Here is an 18,985-nt window from a genome sequence, read left to right as displayed (position 1 = left end):
GATCGCGAAACCATTCTTACTGTTTTATGTTCTCTGATGTAAATCTTCTCTGGACCCCAATAAATTCTTAAGAACTACTCCACATTAACTAGACAGAACACTGCTAGTCATTAAACTTTTTTTAAAGAATTTATTAACACTGATTTTTACATCATATTAAACTTTTTTTTAAACATTTTTTCTAAAGCATAGCTGCCTGTCATCATGATCCCCCTTCTACACCCCAAAAAAAAGCAACCATTATACCTCTACACTAGCTTCATTAATTTTGTTTTTGGCTTAGTCTTACAGACAGGATTTTGCTACGTAGCCCACAATGATCTCCAATTCAAGCTCTTTCTACTCCAGTCTCATGAGTGCTGGGATTACAGCTGTGCCTAACTCAGCAGATTGTTTCATTTTAATGAATTGTTCCTAAATCCAATGGAAGGAAAAAAAGTATATTTTCAAAAATTGTTTTATGACCTTAGTCATAGTAATTAAGTCAAATACTTGCTATTTCTGAAACACTGTAAATTTTTTATGTTATATATCCCACTTACCTAAAGTTCTCTCTCTTTTTTTTTTGATGGGTATTGGGGCTTGAACTCTTAGCCTGGGCACTGTCCTATGTCTGGGCTGGCTTTGAACCTTGATCCTCAGATCTCAGCCTCCTGAGTAGCTAGGATTATAGGGCATGAACCACCGCGCCAGACAGTTCTCTTAATATCTACACAACTTCAAAGAGTAAGTTTTTTTGTTTGTTTTGTTAGTTTGGGCTTGAGTTCAGGGCCTAAGCACTGTCCTTGGATTTTCTCAAGGCTAGAGCTCTACCACTTGAGCCTCAGCACCACTTCCAGCTTTTTTCCTTGTATCTCGTATGAAGGAACCAACCCCAGTCTATGTGCATGCTAAGCAAGCAGTCTACTACTACGCCAAATTCATGGCCCAAAGATTAAGTTTTATCAGGAGGTTTTTCAGGATAAACAGCAAATAAATTACCTTGCATAAATTATTTGTTATTTGAGATAACAAATGTTTTTAAGTTATGTCAAAATGTGTTCACACACACACACACACACACACACAATGGTTGGCTGGGCGCTGGGGGCTCACACTTGCACACTTGCAATCCTAGCTACTCAGGAAGCTGAGATGTGAGGATCTCAGTTCAAAGCCAGCCAGGGCACGGAAGTCTGTGAAATTCTTATCTCCAATTAACCACCAGAAAACCACAAGTGGTGTGGTGCAATGACTCAACGTGGTAGAGCAGTAGCCTTGAGCCGAAGACTACAGGGATAGCACCCAAGCCCCAAGTTCAAGCCCTATGACCAACCAAAAAAAAAAAAAATTATTTAGTCCACTGAACAAAAAGTCACATATGTACTGGGTCAATGACTTGTATATTTAAGCAATCCAAGAACACACCTAGAGCAACCTATAAGTCATAAGCATTCACAATTATTAAGTAGAACGAGGGAAGAATTAAACCAGGTACTATTTCATATTAGTTAGCCTACCTAGAGACTGAAAAAGCAACTTAATGGTAATGGCAAAATAACTGACTACTATAGGCACAGTCCTATAAAACACACAGACACACACACAGAGACATGATGCTTAGTCTAAATAAACATAATATCCCACGGGCAGTAAGCAGACAATCCCTTAAATCAACAGGAATGTCAATATAATCTGGAAAATCAAAACAAACGACTCTACTAATCCAGAATCCTGGGTAAGCAAGGGACAATAGTCCAAAAAACAAAAAACACTCTAATTCTGGAAGCAATGGGAAAAAACAAATAAACAAACAACAACAAAAAAACCATGAGGAAACAGTCAAATCAAAGAACATTCTGACAATTACAAAAAAAATATAGTATTTAGAGTAGAAAATAAAAGATTCTGTAGTAGCTAGAGCATTCCCACAATAAAGACAGCAGTTTAAAAAAAAAAAAGGAATAAAAGCTGAGCATGGCGGTTCACATCTGTAATCCTAGCTACTCAGGAGGCTGAGATCTGAGGAAAGAGGTTCAAAGCCAGCCTGGACACTAAAGACCCTGAGACAATTATCTCCAATTAATCACTAGAAAACGATAAGTGGGGCTATGGCTCAAGTGGTAGGGCAGTAGCCTTGAGCACACAGGCCCAGAGTCCAAGCCCCAAGATGGCCAAAAAAAAAAAAAAAAAAAAAAGAAAGGAATAAAAGCTGGGTGTCAGTGCCTCACACTTATAATCCTATCTACTCAGAAGAATGATATCTGAGGACTGCAGTGTAAGGCCAGAATAAGCTACTCTGAAAAAGCCAGAATAGCACTGTGACTTAAGTGGCAGAGCACTAGCCTTGAGCACAAGGAGGCTCTAGGACAGCACCTAGGCCCTGAGTCCAAGCCCCAAGACTGAAGGGGGAGGGGAAGGAAAATGAGCATGGTGGCTCAGGCCTACAATTCCTATACTTTGAAGGCTATGGCAAGAGGACTGGTAGTTCTAGAAACCTGGGTTACATAGTGAGACCATCTCCCACTCCCTCCCTCCCTTCCTATGGGAGTAGAGTTTGAAGTCTCAGTTTCTTACTTGCTAGGCAGGTTTTCTACCACTGGAGCCATGTCCCCAGGCCTTTTTTTATTTATTTCTAAATTATTTTTGTTATTTTTTTTTTCAAACAGGGTCCATGCTTTTGTCCCAGCCTCCACCAAAAATCCTCCCACCTCTGCCTCCTACTATCTGGAACTACAATTGTAAACCACCAAGTCCTGCCTTTACAATCATTTTCCTATTAAGTCTGAGTCACAAGAATCAGAGAGACCTTGGGGGACGTTACTAATCTCAATCCTTATGACTGGTTTCTACAAAAAAGAAGCCTTAACAAATGGGAAAGGGTAACAAATAGGAAAGGGTTAACACTGTATAATGTCATTTCTTTTTGTGTGTGGTGGTGCTGGAGGCTTTAACTCAGCTTTAACTCAGTGTCTGAACACAGTCCTTGGACTTTTTTTTTTTTTTTTTGCTCAAGGCTAGCTCTCCACCAATAGCACTTGAGCCACAACTTCACTTCTAGCTTTTTGGTGATTAACTGGAGATAAGTCTCATGACACTGGTGGCTAGTGCTTGTAATCCTAGCTACTCAGGAAGATGAGATCTAAGAATCAAAGTTCAAAGCCAGCCTGGATGGAGAAGTCTGTGAGACTCTTAGCTCCAATTAACCACCAGAAAACCAGAAGCAGAGCTGTGGCTCAAGTGGTAAGAGTTTCAGGGGCAGCACCTAGGCCCTAAGATCAAGACCAATCAAAAAAGAAAAAGCCTCATGGTCTTCCCTGCCCAGGTTGTCCTTAAACCACAATCCTCAGATCTCAGCTTTCTTTTCTTTTCTTTTTTTCTTTTCTTTTCTGGGAGGTGCCAGTACTGGGGCTTGAACTCAGGGCCTGAGCACTGTCTTTGGGCTTTCCTCAAGGTTAGCGCTCTCCTAATTGAGCCACAGTACTTCCAGCTTTTCTATGTATGTGGTACCAAGGAATTGAACTTGTGTCTTCGTGCATGCTAGGCAAGCACTCTATCACTAGGCCAGATTATGGGCATGAAGGAGGGAGGAGAGGAGGGGGAGGAGGGAAGTACAGGGAGCGGGAGAGGGGAGTGTGTTGTCAGTATCTTGCTATGTTATCAAGGATAAGTTCAAAAGATTCTCTCTGGACCTTCTAAGTATGCTGGAGAACTATACTGCCTATTCATGTATGTACGATGTTTTACCAGTAGCAGTAAAGCATCTTGAGAAAAAGACTTCCCTTTTTCTAATAAGCACAAAGGGCTTTTTAGGGTAGTAATAGCCCTGTGTGCCTATGCAGTAGCTGCCTGCTAGAAGCACACAAAACTCTCTAAAGTTTATGGATCCTCAAAGACAAACAGATGCTGCACTACCTGTCAGTTCATAAGGGCATGAACACCACCACTGGATTAGTCTCTTTTTTTCTATGTCAATGGCAGGCATTGGAAGTATTAAAGAAAAGCTGCACTTTCCATTGTCTTTCCCAGAATCTGGAACTTTCCTGGTTTACTGAAATTCTACTTTGTAGCTCTGAATTTACTTCAGTCTCTACCATCTCCCCAAGACATCCAGATGCACTATAGTTTGGAGAATTTGATCACTAGACTTTAGGAATATCATCAAAAAATATAGTCTCATTCTTCATTTCTAGCTCTGGTTCTGAAGCCACCGAAGTGTCCTAGAAATTTATGTACTACTATGTACTTACTAGAAAATAAAATTCTGGCAACTCAGTTACGTGCTTTTCACCTGTGACTGAAAGGGGAAAAAAGTTTTCTGCCACTTGAGGCACTGAAACACAAAACTATCTAGCATTTAATACAGGTACAACTATTTCAAAGCTTACAATTGAGTGAGACATCTTATTTTACAAATCACAAATACTTGTGGTGTTTTGTGTTTGGATGCAAACATAAAACAACAAAACCTGGCTGGCTCTTTCCCAGAGTATTATTTTCTTTTTACTCTCAATTATCTGGACAGTCTTAGCAAGGTAAAGCTGTGAACGGGAGAAAGATATTCCTTGCAAACGTTTTGCAGCTTGTAGGCTACTTCTACCGAATCAAAATGAACTGTATTTATTTCAAACCTCAGGACTGGGGCCAAACAGATCTATCAAATGCAGGAAGCCAACTTTTCAATGGAATAACAACAAAAAAAATTTTTTTTTAAAAAAAAGGCTGTGGGTGTCTCTCTAGGCATGGTTCAATAATTTATTGGAGGGACTGCACGTATCGCAGACTAACCAGATCTTAGCAAACACCATATAGTTATGGGAGATGCTCATCATCACTCGCACAGCCGAAACACTCTCAGCCTCCGAGTTACTTCTGGCAAGGCTATAGGGCTGTTTAAAAAGCCTGAACAGGGAGAATACTCGGAAGAAGAACACGCGGCGGAGTAAACCCAACCCAGATTCCATTAATCCGTCCACTAGCCCAGGTTTCTGGCTCACCGAAGATCGATGCCACCATCTACGATACACAGCGAAAAGATGGTACCAACTGTTCAGAAATCCCTCTAACCCAAGCGTGCCCAGACCCCTTCCAGGTTGTTCCAGAGGGGGCAATGTCATGTATAGTTTGTATCTCTGAGCTGGGTACAAAGCGGACCCTAGCAAAGTCAGAGGAGACGCCAGCTCGCGCCTCCCCGCGCCGTGGCATGGCTGCCAGCGACCGCTGCCCTCCCCACCCTCCCAGGCCCTCCCGAGCGCGGGAAGCCGGGGCAGGCTGAGCCCGAGGCCGCTGTCCCGGGGCAAGGTCCCCACGTCTCGGGCTGTCCTCCCCTCTCAGCCCACTAGGCGCACCTGTAGTCGCACCGCCGCTCCCCCCCCCCCCCCGCGAACACCGTCTCCACCACCACCACACACCGCAGGCCCCGCACCCCGCACCCCTGCCCACCCGAGGCGGAGCCCGCGCGGGCGTCGCGTCCAGCCTCAGGCCCACGCATCCCGAGGCGGCGGTCCCCGCGAGGGGCGAGGCGGGTGCGCTTCACCTGTTTGCCCCGGTAGAAGAGACGCTGGCACTCGGGCCGCACGTCGAACAGCGCCCACACCCGCTCGCGTAGCTCCTCAATGGTGGCTTTGCGAGAAACGTCCTCGATGGTGCGCGTCTGGGAGCCGTCGATGGTGCGAACCTGGATCCACATCTTGGTACCGGGAGAGAGAGGCCGGGCTCCCCTTTGTCTCCCCCGGTGCTCGGGACGCCGCGCCCCGCCTGGCCCGCGCTGCCTTCCCAGGCGGCTCCGGATCTCCGCCGCGGGCAGGCGAGCGCGAGTGCGCGCGCGCGCACGGGTGAGGAAGACGGATCGGACTCGCGCTCGGACTCGCGGCGGCAGCGGCGCGGCGGCGCCTCCCGGACCGCGCGCCCGTCCAGCCCAGCAGAGGAAGGGGTGGGGGGGGGAAAGGAAAACCGGAACTAGCCCCGGGGCGCTCGGGCAGCCAGCGCCTCACGAATAGGAAAAAGCCGAGTCTGGGCCGGGCGGAGTGTTTACTTAAGGGAGCTGTAGCTCCCACATGCAGGTCACGGCGCCAAGCCAGATCTCGCGAGATCCACGCGGGACTCCGCCCGCCTGGAAGAGGAAGCGGGTGGAGGAGGTGGTTTCAAACCCGTGGGTGCTAAAATAGGAAGAGGCAGCGGTGGGCGGGGCCGGGGAGGGGCGGGGCTTCCGCGAGCCGTTAGCGGGCACCGCCCGCGGGCACCGCCAGGCTGCACCTGGGCGCGGGGCACGCCCTGCAGCCCTGGCTTCGGGGCTTACCCCTAGCCGTGGTGCTTTTAGGCCCTGGTTTGGGCGCCCGAGAAGGCGGGCGGCGCCAGCGGCCTAGCACCTACCGCCTTGAGGTGTCAAAAAACACACCCAGAATAGCCCCGATGTGCCGGCGTGTGCTTACAAAATGGGGGAGTGGAGCGGGGCCCGCGCGGATCTCGGAGAGCCGCCGAAGTCCCACGGCCGAGTCCCACGGCGCTCGGCGGAGTGCACGCACCCCACGATCTGGCGGCACCCGCGGAAAGCCTCAGGGGAGCTGGGGACTGCGTGAGGACGATTCCCGCCGGGCCCCGCCGCTGGCTTGTGCCAGCATCCGCCTTCCCACGGGCCGGGCCTGCGGAGGTACCCGGGGCCCTGGACCCCTCGGAGTTCGCGGTGCCTTTGGCCTGAGTAGGGAAACGGTTGTGGAAGCTGACAGCCGTGTGCACACCTCCGAAGGAAGAGCTCGGCGGCGAAGGCGCAGGCCCGGGGCCGGCATTCCTCACGGGACTGTGTATAAAGACACAAACTTGTCCCCACGAGGAGGGAGGAAACGAACGGAAGAAAGCAACTTTGACTTAGGTTTGCCAAAAATCGGTCACTTCAATGTTGAGAGCGGTGTGATCGGTCCCAGGTTGAGTAGTGTTTGTATAACGATCCATTTAGAAATGATTACACACCCAGAGGACACCAATAGATATTATTTAAAAATAAAAACATGGCCTAACACAGGAAGGACCGGAGTATTTTGTGTCCGTGTCCTTAATGAAAAAATTAACATGCACCTATCACCTCAAAATGTAATTCCTCTCGCTAGCGTGCAATTTAAATATTATGTACTCATTACCTATGTATCGGAAATGATAGATTATGTCTAAGCTCACATTTTTTTTTGACCAACTAACCCAAGAAAAGTAATTATTTGCTATTACAAGGTCATTACAACTCCTCCCTCCTCCCTCCCCCACCCAGTTCCTGGCTCACAATGTAAACACATGTATGGTCTGAGTTTGGTATATTGTAGTCAGAGGCATCATTTAAACGAGCCCTTCCTGGATGACAGACTAGAATTTTAATCTGCTTTGCTGTTTAGTTAAAAACGTGGCCTTGAACAAATAACTTGCTTTCAATTCCCTTCTGTAAACACCTATCGAATGGGAAGTGCTTATTTAGATCACTGCCTGTTCTTCGGGAGCTCACAATAAAGCATTTTAGTTCTATTGGTATCAAGATTCAGATACAGACAATACCCAAAGCAGATAGGATACTTAAACAAAGATGAAAAGTGTGCATTTCACACTTCAGAAGAGATTGCACATCAGAGAAAGGTTGACTAAATCTGTAGAAAAAGCAATGTGTGAGCATTAGCATACAAAGCAGATTTTTTTTTTTTGGTAAGCCTCAGGGAGAAACTAGGACTTTTAAAGGAGTGTATTGCTGTGGTTAAATATATATATTTAGAAAACCCAGGAGGATAGTGGGGGGGGGGTGAAGGATAGAAAGATGTAGGGAAATTCTTACAGGAATATTGGCAATTGTCCATTTGGGCAAATTAGTGACAAGAGAGGAAAGGATATACTAGAGTATTCTGGACAGTCTAGCTTTGACAACTCATGGGTCATATGGATGTGAACATGTGGAATGTTCACAATTATTCTCAAGTCTCTGGGAAACTTCAATGGATGGGTTGAGTAAATAGTGCATTTAACAACAAGAAAGGGAAGCAAATTGGAAAAATGCAGAGAGATCCACTTAAGCTGTGTTATGTTTGAAATACATCCAAAATATGCCTAGATGAGGAGGTCTGACAGTTGGAAACAGCAGTTTGAGACAGGAAGAAGTAGCAAAGGTCTAAGGAACTAGTCAAGACGTTCTGTACTTATTCCTGTACAATTTATCCTTCTGGTGAGGTCAGGATGAAGTCAAAACTTGCAAGAGAGGAGGAAGCGCACAAGGAAATCTTCTGGGTGATAGTAATATTCTATATTCTGACCTAAGCAATAGCAGTAAATATAAATTTGCAATGAGAATATATTCAGTTGTTCACTTTATATATATTGAAATTTACATATGCCTATAATCACATTATTATATAAAGGTCCTTTTTAGAGAAGAGTGAGTTTTTATTTAATGAAAACATAAATCTTGCCTATGGCCTCAGTGTTAATATGTGTAAAGATATTACAAAGGAAGGCCCAAGAGCCAGGCACCACTGGCTCATGGCTATAATTCTAGCTACTCAGAAGGCTGAGATCTGAGGATTGCGATTCAAAGCCAGCCTGGACATGGAAGCCTATGAAACTCTTTTTTTTTTTTTTTTTTTTTTTGCCAGTCCTGGGCTTGAGCTCAGGGCCTGAGCACTGTCCTTGGACTTTCTCAAGGCTGGAGCTCTACCACTTGAGCCTCAGCACCACTTCCAGCTTTTTTCTATGTATGTGGTACTGAGGAATCGAACCCGGGTCTTCATGCATGCTAGGCAAGCACTTTAACCAGGAGACCAAACTCCCAGCCCTGCCTATGAAACTCTTATCTCCAATTAACCACTAGAAAATCTTCAGTCCTAAACTAAAGAGCTCAGGGACAGCTCCCAAATCCAGAGTTCAAGCCCCACAGCCAACAAAACAAAAAAAAAAGAAGAAAAGAAAAAGAAAGAAAGACCCAAAAGCTCTTTCAGAGTTCCCCTTTTAAGAGGCCAATTAAACAGAAAGTCTTGTACAAAACTTAGATCTGGTCAAAGGTAAAGAAAAACTACATTTGAAACCTGTAAGTTATAAGTTAAGGTTATCGATGAAAGATTGGTGGTTCTACCTGGAAAGTATGGTGATGTATATTCATGTATATGTATGAATGCATGCAGATATGTTTTTGTATATGAACATACGTGAGTATGGATATGTTTCTATGAACATGTGTGCTATATTGTAAATGTTTTCAACTACATCCACACACAAGAAAAATGAGGAAGCATCCCTTCAGTCTAAATTACAAAACGTTTCATGGAAGGGTACAGGCTTTGAGTACTAAAACCTTGAGCTATTCTAATAAAGTTTTTGCTATTCTGCATAACAGTGTAAACAGAAAGTCTAGTCAGGCCAATACTTGATACTATTGCTGTGTATAGAGGGAGTATGATTCCCTTACATTTTTTTTCTGGGATCATCAGTTCCAATGCATATAGTGATTAATATGGTGACTCTGAAAATACCCCATTTTGGACTCAGTCAGTTCAGCCCAGCAAAATCAGTAAAACATTTGACCCATGTAGACATTCTATTTCCTATTGTGCCTATACCCAGTTTACTATAGTCTTCAATTACCTTCTTCCTTTAAATTACTTGCAAAATTCCTGCAAAGTTTCTTTCTATGCTCATTAGTGGATATTTATCTCTAGCTTAAAATACTTTATAATTTTTTTTTGGCCAGTCCTGGGGCTTGAACTCAGGGTCTGGGCACTGTTCCTGAGCTTCTTTTGATGAAAGCTAGCACTTTACCACTTAAGCCACAGCAGGACACCATAAACTAGATGACTTAAATAACAGAAATTGTTTTCTTACAGTTCTGGAGTGTAGAAGACCAAAATTAATGCATCAGAGATTTTACTTCTCCTGGGGCCTTTGGCCTTGGCTGACAGATGGCCATCTTCTCTCTGTGTCCTCATCTGACCTTTCTTGTGCATGTGAATCCTTGTATTTTCCCTTCCTCTTTCTCCTAACCCTCTCTGTCTCTTTCTCTGTCCCTGTCTCTGTGTCTCAGTCTCTCTGTCTCTGTCTTTCTGTCTTTCTGTCTTTCTCTCTTCCTGTCTCCCTTTGTCTTTCTTTCTCTCTCTGGTGCTGATCTGGAGGCTTGAACTCAGGGCCTCAATGCTGTTCCTGTTTTTGTTGTTGTTGTTGCTTGGAGATCTTTCTTTCTTTCTTCCTTTCTTTTTTTTTTTTTTTTTTTTTTGCTCAAGCCTGGCACTCGACCATTTGAACCTCAGCTCAACTTCCAGCTTTGTGTGTGTGTGTGTGTGTGTGTGTGTGTGTGTGTGTGTGTGTGTGTGTGTGTGTGTGTGGTTACTTGGAGATAAGAGTCTCACAGATTTCCTGCCCTGTCTGTCTTTGAACTGCTGTCCTCAGAGCTCAGCTTCCTGAGTAGCTAGGATTACAGGTGTGACCCAGTGGCATCTGGCAGGACGGTTTGTTGTCATTGTTGTTATTTTTGTTTTTTGTCAGTTATGGGGCTTGAACTCTGCGCCTGGGTGCTATCCCTAAGCTCTTCAGCTCAAGGCTAGCATTCTACCGCTTAAACCACAGTACCACTTCCAGTTTTCTGGTGGTTAATTGGACATAAGAGTCTCATGGACTTTTGTACCTGGGCTGACTTTGAACTGTGATCCTTAGATCTCAGGCTCCTGAGTAGTTAGGATTACAGGGTTGAGCTTGGGAGTTTTGTTTTTGTTTTTGTTTTTTAACACTCTATTTACAACTGAGATTTTAATGCCTTCCCACCAATAGTTTCTCTCAAGCTGTTTGATTTCTATATCCTGAAAATATAGTGATTGTTGGTCCCCTAAACATTTTGTTTTAACCAGAAGATACAAAAATAAAACAATGTAAAGAATGCATACTAATAGACTGTTTTCATGGAATGTAAAAGTTTTCTTGGGACAAAGTAATTTGTTCTTCTTGACTATAGAACTCCCATTTATAGTTCATAAGATAAATGATGTCATAATGAATTGTTTAAATGTTTTTAGTCCCCATGCCCCCTCAAGAGCATTCTGCCTCTTGAACCACAGCACCACTTCTGGTTTTTCTGTGTATGTGGTACTGAGGAATTGAACCCAGGGCTTTTGTACATGCTAGGCAAACACTCTACCATTAGGCCACACTCCTGGCCCTCCATGCCTTCTCTTTTTAAGGTGGAGCAAGAACTAGATAGATAGATAGATAGATAGATAGATAGATAGATAGATGAAGTAATCTGAATTCAAAATGTTTATTTTACTTCAATATGTACCTTTCATTTGACAACTCTTGTGTATGAGTAGACTTTTTTTCCCCAGTCCTGGGTTTGAGCTCAGGGCCTGAGCACTATCCTTGGGTTTTCTCAAAGGCTACCACTTGAGCCACAGCACAATTTCCAGCTTTTTCTATGTTTGTGGTAACGAGGAATAGAACCTGGGTCTTCAAAGCATGCTAGGCAAGCACTCTACCAGTAGGCCAAACTCCCAGCCATAGACTTTTCAGTTTATCTGGTGTATCCCAATTACTTTTAGCAGAAACAACTCTTTCTTTTTAAAAAAAAAAGAATTTATTAACGTTGATTTTTACATCATATTTTAAATGACAAGTTTAACATACAAGTGTTCAAGGAGGGCATCTCTATTTACAATCACTGGGACTTAGTATTTAGAACTTAATCACAATTAGGCTACGGGTTTGTGTGTCATAGAAACATATTAATTTATTAAATAAAATATTATGTCTATAGAGTCATAGGTTTTTTATGTCTATATAGTTATGTTTGTATTTCCATTACCATGTCCATAGCTTTGGGTATGCAGTTATTGAGTCCTCGCTCTTGTACTCTTTGGATTTAATAGCCACGTATTAGGGATACCATGTGCCTTTTGTTCCTTAGGTCTTGACTTGTCTCACTCAACATGATTCGCTCTAGATTCATCCACTTCCCTGTGAATGCCATTATTTTATCTTGTCTGTTGGCTATGTAGAATTCCATTGTATATATATACCACATTTTCTGTAATTCATCTGCAGTAGGGCATCTGGATTGTTTCCATCACCTGGCTATTGTGAATAATGCAGAGATGAACATAGCTGAGCAGGTGTCCTTATAATATCTTGGGTCATGATGTTTGGGATAGATGCCCAGAAGTGGTATGGCGGGATCATAGGGAAGGTCTATTTTCAGTTCTTTAAGAAACCTCCACACTGCTTTCCTGAGTGGCTGAACTAGTCTGCATTCCCACCAGCAGTGTAGTAGGGTTCCTTTTTCTCCACAACCCCACCAGCAACTGTCATTGTCTGAGTTCAAAATCTTGGCCATTCTTGTTGGGGTAAGGTGGTATCTAGGGTTGTTTTTATTTGCATTTCCTTTATGACCATAGATGATGAACATTTTCTCATATGCTTTTCTGCCATTTTAATCTCTTCTTCTGATAAGTCTCTCTTTATTTCCCTTGCCCATTTGATGATTGGTTTGCTGGGTTTTGGGGGGATTAGTTTCTTGAGTTCCCTGTAGATACTGGATATTAAGCATTTATCAGATGTATTGTTGGTGAATATCTTTTCCCAGTTGGTTGGCTGTCTCTCTACTTTTGCGACTATGTTTTTATCTGTACAGAAACTTTTTATTTTTAGATAGTCCTATTTATCGAGTCTCTCTCCAATCTGTTGTGACCCTGGGATTCTGTGCAGGAATCTTTTGCCTATGCCTACGAGTTCCAGTGTCTCTCCTACTGTTTCCGGTCTGATGTTGAGGTCTTTGATCCACTTTGAGTTAATGCTTGTGCATGGCGAAAGGCTAGGGTCAATTTTTAGTTTTCTGCATGTGGCTGCCCAGTTTTGCCAGCACCAATAATTGAATAGGCTGTGTTTGTTCCACTGTATATCTTTGGCTCCTTTGTCAAATACAAGTTGCCTATAGGTATGTGGTTCTATTTCTGGGTCTTCTATTCTGTTCCACTGATCTGGTCTGTTTTTGTGCCAATACCAAGCAGAACAACTCTTTCTTTTCTTTTCTTTTTCTTTCTTCTTTTGTCAGTCGTGGGGCTTGAACTCTGGGCCTGGGCGTTGTCCATGACCTCTTCAGCTCAAGGCTACCACTCTGCCACTTAAACCACAGTGCCACTTTGGGTTTCTGGGTGATTAATCAGAGATAAGAGTCTCACGGACTTTAATGCCCAGGCTGGCTTTGAACCAGGATCCTCAGATCTCAGCCTCCTGAGTATCTAGGATTACAGGGGTGAGCCACCAACTCCCAGCTTTCTTTTCTTTTATGTAATATTAATAGCATAATTATAAATTAAGCACAAATCATGTCATATAGTCCAGGCTGGCCTTGAACTCCCCTATCTTCCTGCCTTCGTTTTCCAAGTATTCTGATTAGAGGTGTACATCAGCACACCTGATAACTTTCAACAGGAAAGTTTTAAACACACACACACACGCCACTGATGAAAAGACAGTACAAAATACCAAGAGCAAATCAAAGGGTAGCTTCCTGACATCAATACTGAGAAGACTGAGCCACCATATATGTCTTATAGCCAGGATAGTGTGTCAATTAATCTGATGGTTTGGTTAACTCATGTTGGTTGAGAGAGTTTCTCCTGAATTGCTTTCATAAAAACTTTATTAATATGCTATCTTAGAATATGTCAAAGTGCTTGTCTTCTATATTAGTTCTCAAACTTCAGTCATCGTAAGAACCATTTGGAGAAATGTCTTTTTGATATACCCATCCTTACATTCTGATTTGTGGTCTTAGGAATCTCAAAAATATTTCACTAGGTATTTATTAGAAAGGCTATCAGTCAAACTACTTAACCCCAAGATAATACCATACTTTTCATTTGTCCATAGGCAGACTTGTCATAAAATGTGGTTATGATAACCCATTTAGGTCATTTGCCATTTTTATCCAACCTGTTATTTCAAGAGAAGTGACTCCTAAGAGAAGAATTCTTGTGGCCCAGTATTTCTTTGGATCTTGAAAACATGGTATCCAGATTCACAAACTGAATGCAGATGTTTGAAAGCCCAAATTCAATTGGGATATATCATCTGAGGTACACCAGTGGGTTTTTCATCGAATTTGGCTTAGAATTTTGGAGGTAACTCAGACAACTCAGATTCTTTACTATAAAATTAAATGACAGTTTCTTCAGTTTTCACATGAGCTCATTTGCAATTAAACTGAATTTAAATAATTTTAAAGTCAGAAAATTGAGCAATCTGTACTCTAAAAATCTTATCAATGCTATTAAAATTTGAACTTGTAATAAGTGGGAGGTAATCCCCTGAAAAACAGCTAGCAATTTATCTTTGCAACACTAAGGACAAACAGTCACTTTATATTTTAATTAATTTGAGCTTCCACCATTTATCTAGAAAACCTGGATTTTATTACTTAGTAGTGTTAACCAGCAGGGAATGTACATAAGGCATACAGAGAAAACATGGCATTTGAAATCTTTGTTGTGACTGGCATAAGAATAAACCATGTTGATTCTATCATGGTACCCCTTGGGGAGAATTCTGACTGATAAATCTGTTTGTAATTATAGAGCTAGGAATAAAAAGGATGATTTGTTATTGAAAACACAGCTTGGCTTAAATGTCAAAGAGTTCACTCTGATTTAATGTAAATTGTGTTGTATGTTCTTTTACTTTCTAGTTAGCCTATGTTTGTGATCATTGTTGGTTTTGTTTAATTGTTTATGTGTCTGTGAATCCAGCTGTTTGCCTGTGTCTGTGGTGATTGACTTGATAAAGGCTTAAACAATGTAATGGCTCTAGCCAGGCATCATTGGCTCATGCCTGTCATCATAACTATTGAGGCATCTGAGACCTGAGGATCACACTTTAAAGCCAGCCCAGGCAGGAAAGTCCTTGAGACTCATTGCCAATTAAGACCCAAAGCTGAAAGATGAAGCTATGGCTCAAGTGGTGGAGTACTAGCCTTAAGAAAAAAGGCTCAGGATATTGCCCAGGTCCTGAGTTTAAACTCCAGGACCGGCGCGCGCACACACACACACACACACACACACACACACACACGCATCTAAACCAAATACTGGTGGTTTATGTCTATAATCCTTTCTACTCAGAAGGCTGAGAGCCGAGGATCTCAGTTCAAAGCAAACCCAAAGTCCGAGAGACTCTTCTTTCCAAACAGCCACAAAAAAGCCACAAAAAGTGGAGCTTCAGCTCAAGGGTAGGAGTGCTAGCCTTGAGCACAAACTATCAGGGACAGTGCCCGGGCACTAAATTCAAGCTCCAGGACTACCTCCCCCAAGGACCACTTCCCCCAACCCCAAATCTAGTTCTAATAACAGTTCTACCAAAGATTATCTGCAGGAGGATTCTCAGACTAAAGAAAAGAGACAAAGCCACTGTGGGTGTCTGTAGATAACGAGGGTCTGAATGGGGGTGTCAGGAACAGCTGATCCAATGATATGCAGTGGTTTAAAAAATAAGCACACATGAGAAGAACGTGTCTCATTCTTAGATTGGAAAGATCTCTAGCAGCTCTTCCACGTACGGCCATAAAGGCATGCTCATCTTGAGTTACCTGCTTCCTCTTGGTTCAGGGGCTTTTTATTCACATAAAAGGAAATATGGGGCCCCTTGGTAACTCTCTAGAAAGGAACCTCTATCAAGCAGCACACCTTACAGACCAAAATATTTTCCCAGCAGCAGTTGGTGGTAGCCTTATAAAGAATGTCTTTGGTTTTTGGGTACAATGTCTAATTAGAACATTATGTTGACAATAGGGAAAGGAAAACACACCATGTAAAGAAACTTTTTGTGAAAAGAGTTTTTTGTTTGTTTGGTTGGTTCTCCCCACCTTTTCTAGTCCTGGGGCTTGAACTCTGGGCCTGGGCACTGTCCCTGAGCTCTTCACCGACTTTAGTGCCAGGGCTGTCTTTGAACCAAGATTCTCAGATCTCAGACTCCAGAGTAGCAAGGATTATAAATGTGAGCCACAGTGCCTAGATGAAGAGGCTTTTTAAATTATTATTTTAAAGGTAAAAGTATACCTCTAGATGTGAAAGAGGTAGTTCTCCCCCGCTTCCCGGCCCCAATCCTGAACTCAGGACCTGAGCACTGTCCCTGAGCCTCTCTGTACTCAAGGCTTGCACTCTACCACATGAGCCACAGCACCACTTCCTGTTTTTTATGTGATACTGAGGAATTGAAACCCAGGGCTTCATACACGTAAAGCAAGCACTCTATCACTAAGCCACATTCCTAGCCCCATTGAAAGAGGCCATTCTAAGGCAATCCAGTTGTCCCAAGATAACACTGCATCTTTTGCATTTTTTGTTGGATAATCAGGGAGGGGAAATCTGTTGTTTAAAACTTTTTTTTTTTTTTTTTTTTTTTTTTGTGCCAGTCCCAGGCTTGAGCTCAGGGCCTGAACAAGGTTCTTGGATTTTCTCAAGGCTAGAGCTCTTCCATTTGAGCCACAACGCCACCTCTGGCTTTTTCTATGTATGTGGTACCGAGGAATCAAACTTAGGTCTTTGTGCTGTTGCTTAAAACTTTTTTTTTTCTTTTTTGCCAGTGGTGGGGACTGATCCCAGGGCCTGAACACTGTCTTTGGGCTTTCACAAGGCTAGAATTCTACCACAACCCGGGTCTTCATGCATGCTAGGCATACCACTAGGCCAAATTCCCGGCCCCATGTTTCTTAAAACTTTTAAGGCCTGATGCTGGTGACTCACACCTATAATCCTACTCAGGAGGCTGAGATAGGAAGATCATGTGTCAGAGCCAACCCAGACAGACAAACGCACCAGACTCATCTCCAATTAGCCACCAGAAAACCAGAAATGGAGCTGTAACTTGAATGTTGTTCAGTGCTTGCCTGCCTGGGCTGGCTTTGAACTGCCTGGCTGAAACAATTCTTTATTTTCATGTTTATTGTTGTGATTCCAATAATTCGTAGAGAGCAAATTTATAGCATAATAAAGGACAAAAGATTAAGAAAAAAAGAAAAATATAGACTACAAACTAGTTACATTTGGAATGTTTTAGTTGTGAAGGTGAGGTATACAGACCTGTTTTCTTTCCTGCTCATGTATGACATTCAGTTTGTGGAGGATGAAACTTTTTCTTTTTTTCTTTTGTGCTAGTGAGGTTAGCAATCAAGAGTTCATGTTTGCCCTTGAGCCATACCTCCAGCCCTTTTCTGCACCAGTTGTTTTTGAGATAAGAAACTGTACAATAACTTCACCTGAAGCAGGTATCTGGCAGGAAGATAACTGGGCTCCTCCAAAGCTGCCTCCACCATGTCTGATTATTTCCAGGTCAGTAGCCAGAATCATAATTTAGCACAGCTGGAAAGGGTAAGAACACTTCTTGCTTAGGAAATAAATAGCATATATATATATATATATATATATATATATATATATATATATATATATGAGAGAGAGAGAGAGAGAGAGAGAGAGAGAGAGAGAGAGAGAGAGAGAGAGAGAGAGAGAGAGAGAATATGGCAATTATATACCAGCAGAAAATAGGAACCTATGTTGGAGTGGATTTTGAGGATATCAGAGCAGGAAAATATCAAGCTGGAAAGGCAGAATTCACTGGAATAGGGTCGTCTCCCAATCACTCAGGATTTAATGTTCTGTGACAGAGGGCAAGTCTTATTGAACCAAATCATGAAGTGCCTAACAAGGTAGTTGGATTTTTAGTTTTATTAGTAGAGTTGTTGGCCAGATAGAATGTACTTTTAGGTCCACTTAAATGGGAACTAATACGGAACTTTGTATGAATTACATCTCCAAAGCTTTGGGACAAGAAGACCTTTTGTGGGGCTAGGAAGACAGCCTAGTAGTAGAGTGCTTGCCTAGCATGCATGAAGCCCTGGGTTTGATTCCTCCATACCACATACACAGAAAAAGCTGGAAGTGGTGTTATGGTACTAGCCTCAAGAAAGCTCAAGGACTGGTGGAAAAACAAAAAACAAAAACCCTTTGCAAGAAACCTGAGATTTCAGCTAGTCTGTCATCAAGCAAAGATTACAGTAGGGCAAAGTATAAGGTTCAGCCAACATGACTTTCATTACAACCCTCAGGAAAGAGCCTTTCCATACTGTGGTTCACTCGTGAACATTACTAGTCCTGAAACTAGCAACAGGACCAGTTCCAACTTACCTGGGAGAGAAGAGGTAAAAAGCTGCACACTAATCTGTCCCTGTATCCTTCTGTTTCCTGATTTCTTCACCAACTCACAAATGCCCTGAGATTCTTTTTTTGTTTTTTTTGTGGGGTTTTTTTGTTGGTATTTTTTTTTTTACATTGGCAACAAAAGGAAAACATGTTTATTACCAAAGCACTCGGGTTTACCTCTGGTTGGTCACATTGTCAGGTGTTTTTTCCCCAGAAACTTCCTTCTCAATTTGATGATTGTCTTCAAGGCAAAAATACTGACAGTACATAGTTTATTCATTTATATAAATGCATCCTCATCTCTCTTGCCCCAACTTTGTTACTCTATTTCTATCTCAACAGTCATTTATTGTCTAACCTCACACACTTTTTCTAACCACTGTGTGTTTCCAAATTTTATTTACAGTTAAGAATTTGTACAGGGCACAAATCAACTGCTCCTGGTATACAGAAATCAATCACTATGTTAAAATATTTTTCTCCAGCTTTGGGGAAATAATTATGCTAATTTAAAAGTACACAAAGTATGTTTTAAGACAAATAATACATCAGGTTCATGTAATCAAGACAAGGAGTTCTGTATTTCTTAGCACAAATAAAATATCTGTAAACTCAAAAAAACCAGAGAAGTCCCATATATTAATTATATAACAGTTTGACAGACTGAACTTCTTCAAAACTTATTTTCTGCGAGGCTTTTTATTTCAAATGGGACAGGACTTTTCCATATAGATATGTAGGAAAACTCCTACATACTAAAAGGTGTATATGTGTGTGCTTTTCTTTTTTGTCATGGTACTAGTGCTTGAACT

At 42.4% G+C, this 18,985-nt stretch overlaps 1 protein-coding gene across 1 annotated transcript in view; it reads right to left on the bottom strand.

Moving 5' to 3' along the window:
* The window catches only part of Uhrf2 (ubiquitin like with PHD and ring finger domains 2), a 66,272-nt gene extending 60,352 nt beyond the window's left edge, over positions 1-5,920 (bottom strand). The window contains exon 1 of the mRNA XM_090329954.1: positions 5,516-5,920. Coding sequence (XP_090186080.1) covers positions 5,516-5,668 — 153 coding nt within the window. The 5' untranslated portion in view covers positions 5,669-5,920. The remainder of the gene's footprint in view (positions 1-5,515) is intronic.
* Positions 5,921-18,985: the final 13,065 nt, after the last annotated feature.

Source organism: Megascapheus bottae, chromosome 3 (genome assembly GCF_031878675.1).
Source record: "Megascapheus bottae isolate mThoBot1 chromosome 3, mThoBot2.hap1, whole genome shotgun sequence".
Taxonomy (NCBI): domain Eukaryota; kingdom Metazoa; phylum Chordata; class Mammalia; order Rodentia; family Geomyidae; genus Megascapheus; species Megascapheus bottae.
The sequence above is the reverse complement of the archived record's forward strand: the minus strand, read 5'-3'. Positions and strand labels throughout refer to the sequence as shown.